This window comes from Plasmodium berghei (assembly GCF_900002375.2).
Source record: "Plasmodium berghei ANKA genome assembly, chromosome: 7".
Taxonomy (NCBI): Eukaryota; Apicomplexa; class Aconoidasida; order Haemosporida; family Plasmodiidae; genus Plasmodium; species Plasmodium berghei.
The window spans coordinates 339,452-359,995 of record NC_036165.2 but is presented as its reverse complement, the minus strand read 5'-3'; the positions used below and the strand labels follow the sequence as shown (position 1 = coordinate 359,995).

The window sequence follows — 20,544 nt, the reverse complement described above, 5'->3', positions numbered from 1 at the left end:
TATATATGCTCGTAAAATAAATAAATAAATATCAATGTTATAAAAAATAAGCATATATATAGGCTATCATTTGGAATGGTTTCTGTAATATATTACGATTTATGTATTTTGTTATGTCATCTTTATAACTCCACAATGGTGGCGATAAAATTACCCCCAATGAAAAAACATAATAAAAAAAATGAAAAGAATAGCATTATAAAAATAGTAAACAATAATAATAACATTTTAATTTCAATTTTTAAGTAAACCATCAAAGGCGACCGAGAAAAAAACACCATATATACCCGTTATATATAGATATAAATTTTATGAACGTGCATAAATTATAACACTTTTAATAGCGCATATTAAATGCGATAATTTTTCTAAAAAAAATTATGGCACGTATATGTATCTGAGGTAAAATTTATATTTTGGAATAAGGAAGAAATGAAAAAAAAAGAAATAAAAAGGTGAAGAGAAAAAAATTATAAACAATTTTTTACCCCTTATTGTTCTGTGAACAGTAGAGCAACCAAATTATGCTTTTCCTTCCCGCCTTTTTTATTGCTGTCAAACTGAAAAAAAAAAAAAAACACAATTTGTATGAACATTCAGGCAATTTTTCAAAAAATTATGTACGATACGAATAAATGTTTTTATTAGGGTAAAAATAATATGAAAATGCTCATGGATTTTTTTTTCCATAAAATCGTTTACACAATAAGTGAGTAATTGCAGAAGTTTTCTTTGGAAGATAAAAAAGAATAAAGACGATTTTATAGAATAAAAAAATATGGAGAATGCAAATAATACCAGAATTTATCATTTGAAAATGTATAGAGAACTTCGGATAGTTACCCTTGAAAAACCATTAAAAAACGAAGAAAATGAGGAATGTATAAAAATTAGAATATTTCCAATTCAAGGGAATAATAATAATGATGAGGATAAAAATACACAAATGTGCATAGCTGAAATTTTTGGAAAAGAACTAGTAATTGATAAAGACTATTATTTTGGATATAACGAAAAGTTTTCTATATATACCTTTACTGGATGTATAGTTCAAATAAAAGGGAAAACATTACAAGAATATGAAAGTAAAAATTCTACAATAAAAGAATATTTATCTTTATCTTATGTTTTAGATGCTTATAGAAATTTAGCAAAAAAAAAAAAAAACATTGGGCCCCGAGTATTGATAACAGGAAATAATAACTCTGGAAAAAGTTCGGTTTCTATGCTTTTGCTAAATTATGCATTAAAATCAGGATTTAAACCTATTTATATAGAAGCCGACCCAAAAGGGAATTGTGATAAAATGGATATAAATAGAGGCCCCGGAATTATGAGTTGTTTTATATATGATAATAATGAAGGAAAAAAGAATGACATCAGTTTAAACACTAATAATTCAAATAATCGTTGTAGATACGCATTGGACTATTTCTTTGGTTATTTAGACATATTAGATGATATAAATTTGTATTATCATATTAATGAATGTATTAGTAGTTGTACATATTTAATGTTGTTAAATAACTTAAATTATTATTCAGGAAATTTAAAAAATAATGCCGACCAAGAAATTATTTATTCTTCTGGATTTATTTTGAATGTACCATCTGAGGCTGATATTAAAATTATAAATAATTTAATCGAAATATATAATATAAATATAGTTGTTATTATTGATAATTCTTTTTTACATTATTCATTAAAGGAATATTATAATAAAGACGAGACAGAAGCTAGTTTGGAAAATTGTAATAATTCAGATAATATTCAAAAGTTTGTTGAAAATGTTGAAAAAAAAGAAAAAGAATATAATAATGTTGGATTATATAAGTCAACTAAAAATATTAGATATAATAAAGAAGAGGAAATCAAATTTGAAAGAAAAAATGATGATTTTCAAACAAATAATAATGAATATAATAGTGATAATGTTAATAAAATAGAAATAATTGAAATGCCTAAATATGAAGGTGTTATACCCTCTGATAATAGTAGGGCACGATATTGTAGGCATTTATGGTTTTATGATTATTTTTATAAAAATATAAATTTTAATAATGCAATCTATAAAAAATGTCACGTTATAACAATTAAATATAATCAAACAAGTTTTGTCCGATTAGATACTAAATTAGCAGTCCCTTTATCTGCTTTACCTGCAGATTGGCAAAATATAAAAAGAGAAATTGTTCATGTAACTAGCTATAATGGAGATATAAAAAATTTAATGAATTGTATTTTAGGGATATCTTATTCTAAAAAAATAAATTATGTCCATCTTATGAATATAGCAGGTTTTGCACATGTACAGAATGTAAGAAAAATAGAAACAGATAATGATAACCAAAAAAATGAAGATAAAGATTATGATAATAATATTGAAGAAATCGATAAAAATAGTAGTGACCAAATAACAAATGATTTTTTTATTGATATTATATGTCCAGTTTCTATAACAACAAAAAATATACCACCATATTTTATTGTCCCAGGAAATATGAAGCATATCCGATTTTAAACAAATTAAATAATTTTTTTTTATGGATTAACACATTATGTTGCTTTCCTTTATATGGCAACAATTGCTCCAAAATATGCTTTCCTACTGTTTTTCGTCATTTTTTCGTTATTTTTCTGTTTTAATTTTTATGTAACTATTTGAAAAAAAATAAAAAAAACTCAACCTCTCTATGGAGTTAAACATATTATGTAACAAACTTTTCAATAAAGTTTTAAAAAAAAAAATTTTAACTTAATGCGATTTTTGAATATACCAATAAAATAAAGAGTTTCAAATTATTTAGATTTTTATTTATGAAAAATAGTAGATAATATATTCAATAATGTGTATAAAGTGTTGTATATATATTTTTAAGTTTGCTGTATTGGTTATTATAATAATGTGGCAATATATTTAAAATCAAAACATATGATATTCTATACAATTTATTTTTCATTTTTAAATATCTCCCCTTTTTGAAAAGCAAAGAATATTAAAAAAATAAAAAAAAAATTATTTTTGTAAAAATATGATATTAAAGTGTTTTTTTACAAAATAATGATTAATTTTTTGGAGAAAAGCTTAAAGGTAAGAATAGGAAGGAAGCTAAACATTTTGTGAATATACTACTAATATGGAAAATAGTAACTTTTTTATTTTATTTCATTTTTCATGATGATATAGTTTTACCTTTTTAAGCAAACGCAACATCATTCGTATTTTTATTTTTTTATTTGTCAAAAATAACCCAAATAAAATTTACAATTTTTTTAAGGCTTAACAAGAACATTAAAATGAGTTATGTACATATACAAAAATAAATGTTATTTTTTATATAATGAAAGGGGGTTGTTTTTATTTATTTCTACGAATATATAATGCAGTGGGTCTGTATGCCATATAAAATTTATTACAAGGCATAGCATCTTATTATATTATAATAAAACTTGTACAGAAAAAAAAATAAATGTTCGTCATATATTGGATTATGTAATAAGAGCTTAAAACGTTGATTAATTTATTTTTAATATATATAATAGGAAAAAATTAAAAAAAATATATATGTGCATATATTTTCTGGGGGTGAATTTGACTATACAAACCTATACAAATTTTATTGGTTTGTTTTTTCCAAGCAATATTATTATTTTAGAATATAATAATATAAGATATGTTTTACATAAAAAATAAATGCACATAAAAATTTTATTTTTTGTAGTATCCCCAAGTTATTGCCCATAAAAAATAAAAATAACTTTTACCCCGCATGAAACGTTATTAATAATATATGTAGTAAACTATTATTTGGGGGGAATGCATACTATTTATTATTATTGTTATTATTATCGTTATTGTTATTATTATTATTATTATTATGCATATTTTTTTAAGGGAATCTTTATTTATATAAAAAAAAACGATATTGTTTTTCCATCTTATGTTAATATTATATACAAATAAAATATGTATATAAAGCAATTTAATATTTTTATGCGGATATAAAAATATTGTAATTATTTATTTAGCGCCAATTTGGGAACATTAAAAAATAAAAAATATAGCATAAAAAAATAAAAAATATATAAGTTTATGCAAAATATAAGTTTACAAAATATAACATACAAAGCATAACACGATTTGAGTTTTTTATGAATATCCCTAAATTAACTCTAACCCATTTATAGATATAAGTTTAAGCTTATTTTCTTATACTACAATATCCACATTTTTAAATAAAAAAAAATAATAAAATGGCAGTCAAAAAGGATTTAAAAAGTGCTAAAAAAAACACTGGGAAAAATGCAAAAAAAATTTCCAAAGTTCTTGGAAAAAAAAGTAAAATCGTAAAAAGCACTAAGGGAGTTAAATATATTCTTGATTGTACTAAGCCAGTTAAAGATACAATTTTGGATATTAGCGGATTGGTAATTTAATTTATTAAATGGAAAATGGCATCCATTCATATAGAATGATATTATATATTACTTTGCTTTGAAACTAACTTTTCTGGTTTATGTATGCATTTGTCATATATTTTTTTTTTTTTTTTTCTTAATAGGAACAATTTTTTAAGGACAAAATAAAGGTTGACAACAAAACAAACAACTTAAAAAATAAAATAGCAGTATCATCTGATGATTACAAAATATATATTACTGTTCATATTCCATTTTCAAAGAGATATATTAAGGTATTAGAAAAGCTTATATCAAAAATATTATATATGAATATGTGGCAAGTATAACATTAATTTTTTTATTTTATTTTTTTAGTATTTGGCAAAAAAATACCTAAAAATGCACCAAATAAGAGATTTTTTGAGAGTTATAGCAAAAGGAAAATTGGCATACGAATTTAAATATTTTCAATTAAACAATGAATAAATAAAGGATAAGATATGTAACAATATTATATGCATTGGATATGCAGATTGGATTTACAGATTGGATGTATGCACACATATACTAGACTTTAGAATAATATACTCAATTTTAATACATTGTTAAATAATTATCCTTTATATATAAAAGTGTTTTGGAATTCGTAAATAATTCATAAATAGGTGTTATGCACACATACATGTGTATATAATATTTTTTTTTATTTATTACTACTTATTTATACATTTTTCCTATACTAACTTTTGATCATTTAATTTTTATTTTAAAAATATTAGCAAATATTCATACCTTATGTATGTTGTTATATTCCTCGATGTTGTTCTAATAAGTTCACTGAAATTTTAATATATATTATCACTTTTAAAAATTATTTTATAATAATTAAAAACATAAAATATATTATTATATACATGCTTATAAAATATTTTCTCATATATAATATATTATGGGGGAAATATCATTGCTATATATTTAATAAAATGTGGTAATTCATAAAACTCAGGCTTTGAAAAATGCAAAAAAGGGGGACTTATAAATGGCTATTTATTTTTATATACTTTATTTTTAATCCTTTTCAAAAAAAAATAATTATCATGAAAAATATTTTTATAATGTAAATGATACTTTTACAATCCCCAGACACTTTCCTTTTTTGTGTAAATATAAACTATGCTTTATTATTTTTTTATTCCCTATTTGCGCACATATATATATGTATTTGCTTGAAATGTTTTCAATTATAACAGTTATAAAAATTTATTACATATATAAAAGTGAGTTATTTGTGCGTGTATCCATACAAGGAATATAAAATAAGTCATATCTTTGATCCATCAATTGTGTGAATAAATGAAAGTAGTATGGATATATGTCTACTATATTAAAATGTAGCTATGGAAATATATGTTTTTAAGAAAAATGAATAACCTATAATACTTAAGAACAAATTAAAAAAAATATAAATAATATATTATATGATATATATAATGAAAAATTGTACAAAAATATGCGAAAAAGGGAAAACAATATAGTAAATATAATTCAATAAAACGAACTTATATCTATGTATTATATATTGTCATTTTTTATTTTTTTATTTTCTTTTAATTATTTTACATTATAATAAAATTAAGATAAAAATGTATATATAAAATTTTGTAAACTTAATTTTTAAATGAAATTCTTAAGAAACGGAAATAAAATTATTATTATGCACGTAGTATGCCAATAGTTCGTAAAAAATGTGATACAATTAAATTGACAAATAGCACAAAATAATATCCAAAATAATTGCAAAAAAATATGCAAACAATACAAATAAGAAGTATTTATAAATATATAAAGCAAAATAAGTATTTCAAAATAAAGGAAAAGCTAGTTTGAAACAGTTTTAATACTTTAACAACGCATAAAATTTTAGTAAGACTATATTGGATTATTATACATTTTTAATACTATTTTTTAATCCTTAAAAATATTTGTAATAAATTTGTAAGTAAAATAAAGTTCAATATATATATGCTATTTATCATAATTCCTTGAATATTCATATATACCCGTATATTCTTGTATATTTTATATTCGTATAATTTTTACTTATCATATCTTTGCTAGCTAAAATAATCCATATAATATAACAAAATGAATGCTGCCCCAGTAATCGTTGGAGGTGTGAGGACACCCGCAAGGTATGATTTTACATATATCCACTATTATATTAAAATGAAAAAAATATTCGCATTAGAATTAGCGCAAAATAAAGTTCCATGGAAATAATTTTTTTTTTAATTTGATTTAATTTTATTTTATTTTACTTTCGTTTATATTATGTTTAGACGAAGACCAAATCCAAGTGGTGGCCAGGCAAGTAACACTAATCAAGGAAGAAATAGCGGCACTTCAAATACCATATTAAAAATTTATGGAGATGATTCCCCCGGTTTTAAATTGTAAGCATGTGCATAAACATATTTTTTTTTTATGAACATGGCTAGCTATATTACATAACCAATCGCTTGAATACCTTACTTGTGCATGTAATAATGCATACATATATTTTTTTATATTATTTTGTCAGAACGCCACAAACCGTTTTAATATCAACCTTAATTTTTATGGCAACAGTAGTTATTCTGCATATTATTAGTAAAATTTAAAAGGATGACAATTTTTCTTATTGACATGTATGCATATGCATAGACATATGTACATGTTACAAATGCAAGATAATAGATAGGGGCATATTTTTTAAGACAACTATATTTTTTTTTAGTTTAAGAGGATTTTTATTAAAATATATAATGTTGAAATATATATATGTGAAAATTTGCTTGCTGATTGAAATAATGGCTACTATAATATTTTTTTTATTTGAATATATTTAACACTACCTTTTTGTTTGCGTAGGAATATTCCCGCGTTTAATATACATTATATATATTGATGTTTTATCTTCGTTTATAATATTAATTCCTTGTTATATTAAACTAAACAGAGATTTAAGAATGTATGCATATGTGCATACATATATACAATTTCTCGAATTATTAAATTTTGTTTAAACACAAGAAAAATGAGTACCATGAAAAAATGAGGAATAAATATGCCAACATGTATAAATGTGTAATATGCAATTTTTTAAAAAAAAATACATAATAATACGAATGTTAAAAAAAAAAAAATATAAAATAGCTATTTTTCTTATTCATGAAAGGACTTTCTATATTCTTCTTCCATTAACATATTTTTTTCTTTCACTTTTTTTGCCTTTTCTAAATAAAGGGAAAAATAGCTATCTAGCCTAGGAATCTACAAAAACATAAAGAATTTCCTTATATAATAATTATGTATACCCATAGAAAAATGATAATATATATGCACATCATGGTATATATAAAATATATATGAAAACATATACCAGCTTTTCAAAATTTAAAAATTCTTCCTCGTTCATCCAAGTTAACTTATGGTTTTGGCTGTACAAATAAATTGAAATAATAATTTGAATATATGAATGTATAGATATACAAGTACTATAATGCATGCTAAAATAAACATATAAATTACATTATTACAAGTTTATATAAATTTTTATTTTCTAAAAATATTCATTATTTTTCTTTTCATACTTGTCAACAAAACATAAGACTGGTTCTTCTTTACCATCTTCGTCTCTTTTCCCAATGAAAATAAAACATTTTTTCCCTGAGGGAAACTAATAATTACAAAAAAAAAATATAAATATTAAATTTATTCCTATACCTTTGGAAATAGCTAAAATTATAATAACACATATACAAGCTTGACATGTAAAATATGCACACATTATATAAATCGAATTATTACTTATTCTTACCTTTAATGTTCTTATTTTTTTTTTGGGTGGCCAATATATGTATCTTTTGGATATATGAAATATATTTATCATCGTATATCCCTTTATTATGTATAGACATATTAGGTAAATGCTTTTTGTATTTTTGAAAATAATACTACTGTTTTTTTTATCATGATTGTAGCGCAAATAAAAAATAAAATTTTTATTTATTCTATTGAAGTTAATGTAGTTTAAAAAAAAGCATTGAATTAGATAATTTAAAATATTATATTATATATATAATTTCATTATTAAAATTTAAAAAAAATGAATATATATTTTTTTTAGAGAAACATATAGTGTGGTGCCGGGTTTCTTTAATTACCATTATTTTTTTACCTAGGTAAAGAGATTGGATATAAAACGACCATATTTACAAAAGTGTATAAATATTTACAAACATATTCATAAATAAATAAGTTAAATATTTTATAAATATACATAATAAAAGTAAAAAATAAAAAAAAAAGTAAAATGGAGTAATATTATTGTTACCTTTTAATAATATATAAATATTTGTGAGTTGCTTTATATGCTTGTTTATTTTCCATTTTGCATTATTTATAGTTTTAAGCATGGGGTATTATATATATCCAATTATTATGAACTGACTTAATTGTGTGCTTATTTTTTATAAAAAAGGACAGCACTAGTTAACATACCCCAAGAAAAACTACAATAATGTTTTTAAAAGTTAGCAAAGTGTGCTTTAAGGTGAATTTTATAAGCGCTTTAAGTTTTTGTTCATCAAAATTTGTTCAAAAACGTAGAATAAGGACATTTAACTTGAAAAGTAAATTAAATGAATTATACCCACAAAATGAAAATGCTACGAGTTCTGAAAAAAAAAATATGACTGAGTCAGGTGATTTGTTGGAAAAAATAAAAAAAACGGATTTAAAATTATTGAAAAAATTACAGCATGAAGAGGAAGGAAATAACATTAATTGGTCCAACATAAATATGTTAAAAAATGAAGCATGCAATAATGATAGTGTTGGGAAATATTATAACAACGTCGAAGAAATGAAGAACACTAGCGATTTAAAAACTGAGGATTTTTTTAACATGGATAATGATAATAATTCTGAACAGGACAGGGAAAACGCAACTTCAGAAAAATATAAATTTATTTTTGAAAGACCAAAACATTTTGCAAGTATTAATGATGATCCAATTATAAGAAGGCCAGGATGTATTATAGATATAAAGACATTAATAAGAAATAATTGGACATTTCCAGCTGTTGGTTTTAATAGTAAATTAGAAATTCCAATATATAAATTTGAAAGCGATGAAAATGACAATAATATAAAATTTATCACAATACCAAATGATATATTTGGGGTTCCAATAAGATCAGATATATTACATAAATGTTATTATTTTTATAGAACAGCTTTAGCTGGCTATACTGAAAGAATGCAATTATATAAATGGGAATGGCCAGGAAGCACAAAAAAATATCGAAGTCAAAAAAAAAGTGGTAAAGCTAGAATGAACTGGAGGAAAACATGTGGTCGATATTTAGGAGTTAAAAACCACCCAATTAGACCATTTGATCAAAGAACAAAAATAAACAGAAAACTTTTATGGAAAGGAATGAAAATACTTTTATCTGCAAAATTTGCACAAGACCAAATAAAAGTTGTTGATAATTTTTTAATTAAATCACATAAAACAAAATATACAGTAAAATATTTGAGAAATATTTTAGGGAATAAATGCAATAGTGCATTATTAGTGCATGAAGGTAAAACGGATGTTAATGATAATTTTTTATGGGCATGTGCAAATATAGCTAGTATTAAAAGAGAAAATGTAGAAGGCGTTAATATATATAATTTGTTAAAATATAGATATGTTGTTTTTACATATAAAGCTTTAAAAAATCTTATTTATGAACTAAAAGTATATCCATATAAAATGAAATGGCTACCTGTATATGCTACCCCTGATAATAAACCCGCACCTATACCTGAAAAGGTAAAGAATTGGAATCTTTTATGGTTAGAAAAAAAAAAAAGAAATGATTTTTCACGTTTTGATAAAGAAGAATTAAAAAAAAGAATAAATGAGTGGAAATGGTCTAGTGATATAAAAGGACCATTAAAAGTTAAAAAACATGATCCCTATAAAAATTTTATTTTAACCAAATTTGAATGTAATGATCCAATACCAGAGAGCATAAAATATGAATATCTATTCAATGTAGATGATGAATTTGACCATATAAACGATTATGAGGATAACTTAAATATGATCGATGAAATATTAAATGATGAAGATTGTTTCGAAAATGTTTCTGACCTATCTTTGGCTTTGTCCCCATCAGCTGGTATTTGTATATGTATATGACAGGTTCATGCAGTTTAATTTTCTTTTATCTTTATTTATTTTTATTTTTTTTTACACCTATTTATGCACCTCTATTTTATATGATTTTTCAGGTAATGAGGAAAAAAGTGATGAAGAAGGCGAGGATGATGAGGAAGTAGACATAAATGACCCCGACGAGGAAAACAATACCAAGCATAACGACAAAAGTTATGGAAACATAAGCAATATTAATTTTGATAATATAATAGACTAAATTTCTAAAAAACAATAATTTGTATAGCGATTAAATGAAGATGAAAAAAAACTCAAAAAGTAAAATTAAAAAATTTATGAATAAACATTTTGAGTATAGAATATCGGAAACACAAAGTTTTTTTTGAATTGTTACAATTTTTTAATGATAAATATATTAATACACAAAAAAAACAATAAGCAAAATTAATTAATGGAATGAAATGATGGAAATAATAAGAAATGGATAGAAAAAGCGTTTTATAATGAAATATATTTTTTTTGTCTTACCCACATTTGGGAAGCCACCCGTAGTTTGTCATATAAAAATAAAACTATATGTACATACTCACACATATGTATATACATGTAGATGGAATATAACTAATTACTAGCTAAAACCATATTAAAAAAAAAATTATTATGGATAGCTAGTTTTTTGTTAATGAATTAGCTAGCTCTGTTCATATATTTTTTTTTAATATGATTTTATTTATTCCTCTTCATTTTCGTTTTCCGTATGTGTGTGTGCGTTTTTCTTTCTTTTTAGTATATTTCTTTCATTTTTAATCATGTTATTTTTTGAAAAATTGGTTTGAACAAAATATATGTAATTATAAACATTGAATAAACTGATTTTCATTTTATCAATAGCTATTTGTCTTCTTTTAATTTGTATTTTTAAAATGTTTATGATATTGTTAATAGTTTGATGATATCTTAAATTAGCTAATATATGAAATAAGTTGGTATGTATTTTTATCAATTGCTTTATTAAAGTTTTGTCATTTTTTCTGGTATTTGCAATATCATCAAATAAACTAAAAAAACAATCTTTATACATTTTATATAATCGAATAAATTCTTCTTTATAATTTTTTTTATTATCATATAAAATGTCATCAGCTTCTAATTCTTCAACCTTTCGATCAGTATCATAATTTATTCCAAAAATATTATAATTATCTTTTAATGGGATAGGTGGGGGCCGTCCAAACAAAAACTTACACATACCTTTTTCATTTTCTTGATTTATTTTTTCCAATGTGGCTTTGGTTTGTTTTTCATCTATATTACTCTTGGCGGGGTTATCAATTTCTACTTTTATATTTTCATTAATATTATAAATATCATATGTTTCTCTAATTATATTTATAAAATTATTTTGTGTAATGTTTATATTATTACTGTTTTTTTCTAGGATACTATTTACTTCCGTATCTGCTTCTTCATATTCGTGAAAATAGTATGGAGGTGGAGGGTAACCTGAAACGAAATTTTCCATTTTATGCAGTTTTTTGCAATAAAAAAACAGAACGGAAAATAAATATAAAGAAAAAGAAATAGTAATGCTAAAATTACAGAGGTTTACAGAGCCTATAGGTTTAAGTGGGATGGTGGGTAAAACAAGCCATTCCAATGACTTTAATAGCATGTGTTAAAAAAAAAAAAATTATTAGCAAATTTTTAGGCACTAAAAACGGCTATACAAATGACTATATATATAAAGAATATATTTTACGTGCAAATTGTATATTATAAATTTATTAGTATCTTGCTACAAGCTAAGATGAAGCACTAGGATGTAAAAATATACAATATTTCACTACATCGATAAATAGATAAATGCACAATAAAAGTCGAAAAAAAAAGGAGAAAAATTATATGTATATATATAATGCATATGCATATTTTTGTTGGATTTTGGCATAAATAAAAAATTCAGTATAATAATATCAAAATTTGCAAACAACTTTTCCAATATTGAGGTTATTCTTAATAATATGGTGAGCTTCTTCAATTTGCTCTATTGGCAATACTTTATGAATGCAAAATTTTAGGGTGTTATTATAAATTAGTGGCAATATATGATGTTGAAAAGAATGTATTAGTTCTTCTTTATAATTATCTGTTCTATCATAAAGTGTTGATGTTAATAAAAGAATTCTTTTTGTTAATAAATGTGCCAAATTAAAATTTGTTACTTTTGGACCACCTAATAGACCATATAAAATCCAGACTGTATCATTAGTACATATTTTTAAATTATTTTCAAATATTTTTCCGCCTCCAACACAATCAAAAATTAAATTAACATTTTTTGAAATATTTAAAATATTTTCAACAAAATTATTATCATTATGAAAGGCATAATCAGTAGCCCCAAATTCCATGGCAATTTTTGCTTTTCTTTCATTTGATGTAATTGCAATAATTTTATTAATGTTCATAATATTTCTTTTTTTTTCGTAATTTAATAGTTGTAATAAATTAATTCCAACACTACTTAATGCCCCATAAACAAGAACATTTACTTCATTTTTTCCACAATAGTTGCCATAAAATTGGTTATTAAATCGTTTGTAATAATAACAATCATTTCCTGATATTGGTGTATATGCAGAAATCGTATTATTTTTGTCCCCTTTTTCATTTAATGTATCAATATTTTCTTTATTCTCTACAATTTTATCATCATTATTATTTATTAGTGGAAAATTAGTGGTATAATAAATTAATTTATATGCTGTTAAAAAACTTTCAGGTATACTTGCTGCTTCAAACATAGATATTTTATTAGCATCGATTTTCATTGTGTGCTTAGAATTAGCTAACACATATTCATTATATCCATTATATTTTAATAATGAACAAACGATGTCATTTTTTTTAAATTTATTGCTATTAGATTCTTCAACAATGCCACTAATTTCCAAGCCTAGAGATTTTTCCATAGGAAATTTTGGATATTTATTTTCTTTTATTAATAAATCTATTCTATTAATTCCTACTGACAATACTTTTAATAATAAATCATTTCCTTGGTTTTTTATGCTACATTTTTCTAAAGTCGGTTTTGTTAAACTTTCGCTAAAAATCAGTTCATTTATTCCTTTGAGAATTACCCCCTTCATTGTGAATATGATATCATTAATTGTGATGCAAAATTGTGATTAATTTCTTATTTATTTTGGATAGTTGCGATATTATTCTATTTTTCTTTTATTATTCGAAATCCATTGCTGTTACTGACTTGCTTCGGCAGTAAACAAATATTTTTTTAAAAATATGCATACTGACATACAAATTACTAATTAATTAATCGTATTAAAAAAAAAAAATATATATTAGCTAGTTAGCCAATATATTTGTATACCAAATGATGTTGTAATTTGATACACTTTGATGGCATTATTTCATCAAGTTTTGTTCTTTTTTAATGGAATGAAAAAAAAATCGATCAGTATCCACTAACACAGGGGATAATAACTTGTATTATCATGCGTAAACATAATATACTCTAAAAAAGGGGGAAAAGGTGATAATTTTCAGTAAAATTTATATGAACAGCGACATATTATACAATAAAATTATTGCATGTTAAGGTAATAATACATATATGTATAATGATAAATATTTGGATCATATATAAAAAAGGCATACTAAATAGTAGAGATAAAAAGAAAAGCTGACAAAATGGAAAACCTATATGGTCTCATTAATATACACAAAGAATATGATTTACAAAAAAAAATAATCAAACTTAGAAAGGTGTTCATAAACATATATAACTTTAAAACATTTTATGGGGAAATGTTAAAATTAAAAAATAGTTATCCCAGGCATAAAAATAAAAAAGTTGATAAGCTTTGGATAGAATATAAAAAAGAGTATTTTATTAAACAATATAAAGACGGCATTATTTTTTACGAATTAAATAAAAATCTATGCTTTTTGGAAAAGGAAATTATAAATAGATATTTATTTAATTTTAATATTTCCAATTCTAATTATATTGTTCAAAATGAAGATGCTTATTTGTATTTTTTGTTTTATCGATTTTGTAGTATATGTAAGAAGAATTGGGGGAGAAAAACCGTGATTAAAAAAGAAAAGAAAAAAGGAGACAAAAAAAAAAAAATATACAAAGGGAAAGATTTTTTAAACAACTTTTGGATCGATAAATTTCTCAAAATTATAATTAAAATCGATCCAAATTATTATAAAAAAAATATTTATTTTCAGTCCATAAAGGATGAATTAAAAAAATATATAAGTAGTGAAAAATGTTTGATGAAAATTCAATATGAAAACCAAAGAATGGAAAAACCACATAATTATTATTTTGTGTGTATGCCAAATTGTTGTAAAAAAAGACAAATAGCAAAAGATCGAAATATTTCCAATTATAAAAATGGAAGGCAATACTACTATAAGGTCAACTATCACACACATAATAACATGTCTATAAACAGAGTAATAAGTAAGCAAGTTAATAGTAATATTTTAATATATAGTAATCATAAAAAAAAAACTTTAATTATAGACATAAAGAAAACAAAAAGGTTAATTCAAAAATATATTTATAACGATTTATATTTTAATGTTATCCATTCTATTTACCATACTTTGATTAATAAAAACGCAGATTTGATAACTGATTATGTGTATAAAGCAATATTATTAGACATAGAAAATTTAAAAAATGAGGAGGAAAAGCATGATTATTCGAAATCTAGCTATTTATTGATAATTGATAAGTTAAAAAAGTATGAACGTGTTCAGAAAAAAAATAGACATGATTTATATAATGAAAATATAATGGATAATTTTTTAGTAGTTTTTAAAGCTCTTTTTATTCCATTTTTTACCTGTGAAAAATGTGTGAATAATAAAATAAAGTCTAATGATATATTTTTATTCAATTATATAAAATGTATATTAAGAGAAAATATAGAAAATATGTTTTATTTAACCATAGTAAATATTAATAAAATTTATGAACACATGGCATTTAAATATTTATTCTATTTGTTCTTTTTATATTTTATTATGCTAGATATATGTCCATATTTTTATATTTCACACATTATATTTAATGACAAATTAAGGGGTGATGAAAAACAAATTTATAAATATTTTTTAATGAAACACAAGAAAAAAAAGGAGGAAAACATCTTTCTAGAAAAAAAACATTGCAGAAATTCACCAAATAATGATTACAATGCAATAGTAGATAAACCAATTTATATTGTATGTTTTTTTTGCTCCTATTATTTATTAAAAAATGATAAAAATATAGATCTAGAAATGAAAAAAAAAATGCTCATTTTTTTGGTAATGAACATTATCCAGGTGCACTATACACAAACCGACAATGAAATAAGAATGATGAACGAAATGAATTTGTTGAATATGAAAAAGAGACAATTTTCTTTTCTTTGTTCTTATTTTGATATATTTATTAATCATTTGTTTTTTTCTGAAAAATGCAACCTTTCATTTGCTAAGTTAGGCAATGTGAAAAGATGTTATGAATACCCCAAGGCACATAGTTGTTATTTTATAAAAAATAAAAATAAAATAAAAAATAATTTCAAACAAAATTTAAAAAAAATGAACAAAAAATGTTTATATTTAGATTATTTTAATGAAGCAATAAATATGAAAGACGAAAAAATAACAAATAACTGCACCGAGGAAGCAAAAATTGACGGTACAATATGTACATGTTCACCTGAAAATAATTTATATGAACATGTGAATGAAAAGATAAAAATATTTTTGGATAATTTCAAAACTTTTTTATTACATTTTCTAGACAAATTATATAGAACAAGCATTATGCATATAAATTTGTACACTTATTTATTTATGATACGTTCTTCACTTTTATTGTCACGTAAAAATTATGAGAATACAAAAGATATACAAAAAATGAGAGAAGAAAAAATATGCAAATACAGTCAAAAAATTACAAATATAGGGAAAAGAGAAAAATATAGGGAACGTACTAAATTTTTAAACACATTTTATAGAAAATTTTATTTACACACATATTACAAATTATTAAATACCATATGTAATGATGACGCGAAAAAAAAAATTTTACAAAAATTCAAGATAAAAATTAGTAAGCTATTTTTTTATTTAAAGAAAAATATATTTGCATTTAATAGGCAAAGTCTTCAAATATTATTTAAATTGCAAAATATAATAAATGTTTATAAACATAACTATATAAGAGAAAAATATATTTCTTTCTCAAAAAAAAATATAATAAATAATATGGATAATATAGGAAAAGAGAGTTATTATATTATATATACCAGGATTCGATTATTTGCTACTCTCTATTTTTTTTTTTTTAAAAAGGGAATAAATATTAGCTTTGAAAATAGACAAAATAAAATAGACAGAGAGTGTTGGCATAATTTAATAGCCAATATAAATATAAAAAATAATAAAAACGATTGTATTTTAGAAAAATATATAAACATAATGTATAAAAATGTAAAAATATTATTTCCAAATATTTATATACACATTAATAATAAAGATTTTTATATACAAGCAAAAAAATATTTTATATTTTTTAATTTGAAAAATAAAGATAAGGATAATAAATCGTGGAAAGAAAATATATATTACGAATTTAATGGAAAAAAATATGTCGTTTTCGAAAATATGTATAATTTAAAAAAAGTGTATAAAATAAAATATATTAACCTGTGTATATTATTTCACAGATATTGTTTTTTTTTTTATAATTATAACCCCTTAATTTTTTCATATCTGTTCAAACATATATATTGCATGTGTATAGAATGTGTGCAAAAACATTTAATTATAGGTAATTCTTGTATAAAAAAAGATAAAACCCCAGACAAAAATTATCATGATTGTTTTTATAAGCAAAATGGAATTTTAATTAAAAACAGAAACAATATATTTGTACAAAATTTCTACTATTTGACATTATTCTTGTTAATAAGATATCACACTTTGCTAGGAAATGCAAGGCATTCCGGATTGCAGGTAATTCAATGGTTTTAATTCGGTTCGTCATATTGCCTGCACATACATACATATATAGACATATACCTATCTATATATTTTTTTATTAGGGTTGCATTCCAAAGAGAATAATGACCTTATTGTATAAGAAGTTGAAAGTAGAAAAAGAATGCTTTTCATCCCCATTTAATGCAATTTTACAAAAATATTGTTCTTTTTTTCCTGATATAGATATATTTTTTGGAAGTACAGGAAATTTTTTTAATTTTAATTTTCAAAATGGAGTTTATGAAGTAAATCCACCATTTGACATATTCCTAATTAACAAATTAATCGTATATATTTTATACAATTTGAAAAAGGAGGAATATGAACTAACTTTTTTTTTAATTATTCCATTAATCAAAGATAAAAATTATTTCTACGAGTTATTATTTTCTTCTCCTTATTTGTCGAGTTTCTTTTTATTAAAAAATGGTTTGTACACATTTTCAACCAGATTGTTTGAGACTAGGTAAAATAAATAAAAAAAAATTTCACCCTCAAAAAAAAATATAGAATGAAAAAAATACCTTAACGTTCATGTTGTTTTTGCAAAAATTATGACTTGTTCATAATTTTTCTGATTATGATGAAGGTATTTCACTTATTTATGTGCAATATGTTTATTTTGTTTGTTATTTTTGCTTTTAGGGAAGAAGAATATATTTCGACATGTGATTGCTTTGTGTTCATTTTGCAAAACGCAAAAGCAAAGATTAAAACAGAGATTGATCAAAATACCATGTTAAAAATAAAAAAATCATGGGAAAATATTCATCATATTAAACAAAAAAATAAATTAAATTAGCATAGATTTGTGAATAATATGAAAAAAAGTTCTTAAAGTTTTATGTAAATCTTATTGTTTGAAAAATTGTCTTGAAGTTTTAGTGACATAACTGTTGTATAATTTGATTAGTAATGCGTATATGCATGTATATAGATATACATGATTTATGAATGTGCTGTATCCTTTATTTTCATTTTATTTTTTTTGTAATATTTATATTTTTCATTTGTTTTATTAATTATATAGTCAGTATTATTTGCTTAATTTGGCTATTATTTAAATATATTTTTTTAAATATCCAAAGGGGTATATAAATGACATAAAAATTAAATATATATACATTTTATGAACATTCAGTAAAAAGATATAAAAAAAATCTGAATTTTAAAGAAAATTATTTAATGGTAACTTTATCTAAACATTCCCAATAGGATATGCTATTTCCTCGTATAACAACAATACCTATTTCAATATTTTCGTCTTTTTTTATTTCTATAGTATTATCTAATACTAAGTTCATAAAAGTATCATATCCTCTCAAAACGCCAACTATTAGTCTATTTCCATTTAAATAAACTGCAAAAAAGTAAAAATTGAGATAAAGATAAATGGGTAAACATATGTATATGTAGCCAAAACTGGAGTATATTTAACTCATATTTTGGATAACTATTTTTAAACATTTTTGAGAAAACTCCAATATAGTCACATTTGTGTAACTAAAGCATGTATGATGTAATATTTATACTTTTAATATGTATATATATATATTTTTTTTTGTTTTTACTTTGTAATCTTTTTTCCATAAACTTTCTAAAATCCGAAGCTGGCCCTGCTTTTCCTACTGTTAGTGCCATAATTATTTTTTTTATAAATATTTTTCAGTATTTTTTTTTACTTAAATTTGTATAAAATATCAATGTTACTTTAAAACATTGCATATTATTATATGCTGAAAATGTTGTATATATACAATATATGACTTATAACAATTTTGTAGTTAACTATTTAATAAAATAATTTTTTTTCCTAATTATTTTTCTTCATCACTTTTAACATTTCTTTTGCGAAATCAGGAAAAAAAAATAAAATAAAACATAATATATAGATAAAGAAAAATATAACTATTTATAGGAATATTTATAATTATTCCAAATCATTTTTTTTTAATATGCATAGTATAAATATATATTTCACCTTCGCTACCAAATTTTGAATTTTTTTTTTATTACAAATAAGCTTAAACAGCATAAAGGAAAATACACAAAGAAAAAATAAAAATATATTTTATCATAGATCATACCATATAATGTTCAGCATTATTATTGTTAATATTTTATTTATTTCTTAAAAATTATTTCTTATCCTATTTAACCAAAATAAAGTTAAAAAAAATTCAGAAAAAATGGAGTTTCGAATCATGTATAATGCCATATATCAATATATGTGAATCTTTTGTTCCAGATCATTTTTTCTTTTTATTTTTAAAATGCTTAACACATATATATCTATATAACGGAGGTGTATATGCATTTCCTTACTGTTCCATTACATTCTATTTATATAATATATAAATTTCTTATTCAAACTTTAAATGCAAGTTGTATAAACATAAAACACAATTGATATATTATAGGATAAAAGACAAAACACTAAAGTGTATATTACATGTTTTATAAATTAAAATTGTTAATTTTTATTTTTTGAACATAGAAAAAAAAAATCGAGCATTTTCGAGAAAACATGTAAAGTGTTAATAAAATGTACTATTTTTAACAAAAAAATAAGGGTACAATATTATATAGACAAAAACGTATTTTTTATTTTCTAAATTATATTAGGAATATTTGGAGAAATATAAATATTTGTGTGTATATACTTTTTTTATAGTAACATGTTGTATATGATCAAATGCGCTTGAATCGCGAGCATAGTTATATACTTTTCTTTATGTATTATTTAAAAGAATATATATTTTCACTATATTTATAAAATAAAATATAGATATGATAAATTAAAAAAAAAAATTATTTGTAACATTTAATAAAATATAATATTCATC

General features: G+C 22.2%; 9 protein-coding genes across 9 annotated transcripts; 5 read left to right on the top strand and 4 right to left on the bottom strand.

Annotated features, from left to right (window-relative positions):
• Positions 1 to 778: 778 nt before the first annotated feature.
• Positions 779 to 2,521, top strand: PBANKA_0709200 (polyribonucleotide 5'-hydroxyl-kinase Clp1, putative; the record flags this gene model as incomplete). Its single annotated transcript, XM_034563996.1, has 1 exon — positions 779 to 2,521. One exon carries the CDS (start codon positions 779 to 781, stop codon positions 2,519 to 2,521), a length of 1,743 nt encoding a protein of 580 aa, XP_034420837.1.
• A 1,733-nt stretch (positions 2,522 to 4,254) lies between these two features.
• On the top strand, positions 4,255 to 4,887 carry PBANKA_0709100 (60S ribosomal protein L22, putative; the record flags this gene model as incomplete). The annotated part of the gene is made up of 3 exons (XM_034563995.1): positions 4,255 to 4,428; positions 4,563 to 4,694; positions 4,777 to 4,887. The coding sequence occupies 3 exons, from the start codon at positions 4,255 to 4,257 to the stop codon at positions 4,885 to 4,887; spliced, it is 417 nt and encodes a 138-aa protein (XP_034420836.1).
• Positions 4,888 to 6,546: 1,659 nt separating this feature from the next.
• On the top strand, positions 6,547 to 7,061 carry PBANKA_0709000 (protein transport protein SEC61 subunit beta, putative; the record flags this gene model as incomplete). The annotated part of the gene is made up of 3 exons (XM_034563994.1): positions 6,547 to 6,593; positions 6,741 to 6,854; positions 6,983 to 7,061. 3 exons carry the CDS (start codon positions 6,547 to 6,549, stop codon positions 7,059 to 7,061), a joined length of 240 nt encoding a protein of 79 aa, XP_034420835.1.
• A 544-nt stretch (positions 7,062 to 7,605) lies between these two features.
• On the bottom strand, positions 7,606 to 8,332 carry PBANKA_0708900 (conserved protein, unknown function; the record flags this gene model as incomplete). The annotated part of the gene is made up of 4 exons (XM_034563993.1): positions 7,606 to 7,713; positions 7,823 to 7,880; positions 8,034 to 8,119; positions 8,261 to 8,332. 4 exons carry the CDS (start codon positions 8,330 to 8,332, stop codon positions 7,606 to 7,608), a joined length of 324 nt encoding a protein of 107 aa, XP_034420834.1.
• Positions 8,333 to 8,962: 630 nt separating this feature from the next.
• On the top strand, positions 8,963 to 10,874 carry PBANKA_0708800 (ribosomal protein L4, mitochondrial, putative; the record flags this gene model as incomplete). Its single annotated transcript, XM_034563992.1, has 2 exons — positions 8,963 to 10,619; positions 10,732 to 10,874. The coding sequence occupies 2 exons, from the start codon at positions 8,963 to 8,965 to the stop codon at positions 10,872 to 10,874; spliced, it is 1,800 nt and encodes a 599-aa protein (XP_034420833.1).
• Positions 10,875 to 11,345: 471 nt separating this feature from the next.
• PBANKA_0708700 (mediator of RNA polymerase II transcription subunit 7, putative) lies at positions 11,346 to 12,137 on the bottom strand (the record flags this gene model as incomplete). Its single annotated transcript, XM_034563991.1, has 1 exon — positions 11,346 to 12,137. One exon carries the CDS (start codon positions 12,135 to 12,137, stop codon positions 11,346 to 11,348), a length of 792 nt encoding a protein of 263 aa, XP_034420832.1.
• Positions 12,138 to 12,588: 451 nt separating this feature from the next.
• Positions 12,589 to 13,767, bottom strand: PBANKA_0708600 (quinone oxidoreductase, putative; the record flags this gene model as incomplete). Its single annotated transcript, XM_034563990.1, has 1 exon — positions 12,589 to 13,767. One exon carries the CDS (start codon positions 13,765 to 13,767, stop codon positions 12,589 to 12,591), a length of 1,179 nt encoding a protein of 392 aa, XP_034420831.1.
• Positions 13,768 to 14,329: 562 nt separating this feature from the next.
• Positions 14,330 to 18,500, top strand: PBANKA_0708500 (phosphorylated CTD interacting factor 1 WW domain-containing protein, putative; the record flags this gene model as incomplete). Its single annotated transcript, XM_034563989.1, has 3 exons — positions 14,330 to 17,671; positions 17,761 to 18,164; positions 18,344 to 18,500. 3 exons carry the CDS (start codon positions 14,330 to 14,332, stop codon positions 18,498 to 18,500), a joined length of 3,903 nt encoding a protein of 1,300 aa, XP_034420830.1.
• Positions 18,501 to 18,876: 376 nt separating this feature from the next.
• On the bottom strand, positions 18,877 to 19,339 carry PBANKA_0708400 (small nuclear ribonucleoprotein G, putative; the record flags this gene model as incomplete). The annotated part of the gene is made up of 2 exons (XM_034563988.1): positions 18,877 to 19,058; positions 19,270 to 19,339. The coding sequence occupies 2 exons, from the start codon at positions 19,337 to 19,339 to the stop codon at positions 18,877 to 18,879; spliced, it is 252 nt and encodes an 83-aa protein (XP_034420829.1).
• Positions 19,340 to 20,544: the final 1,205 nt, after the last annotated feature.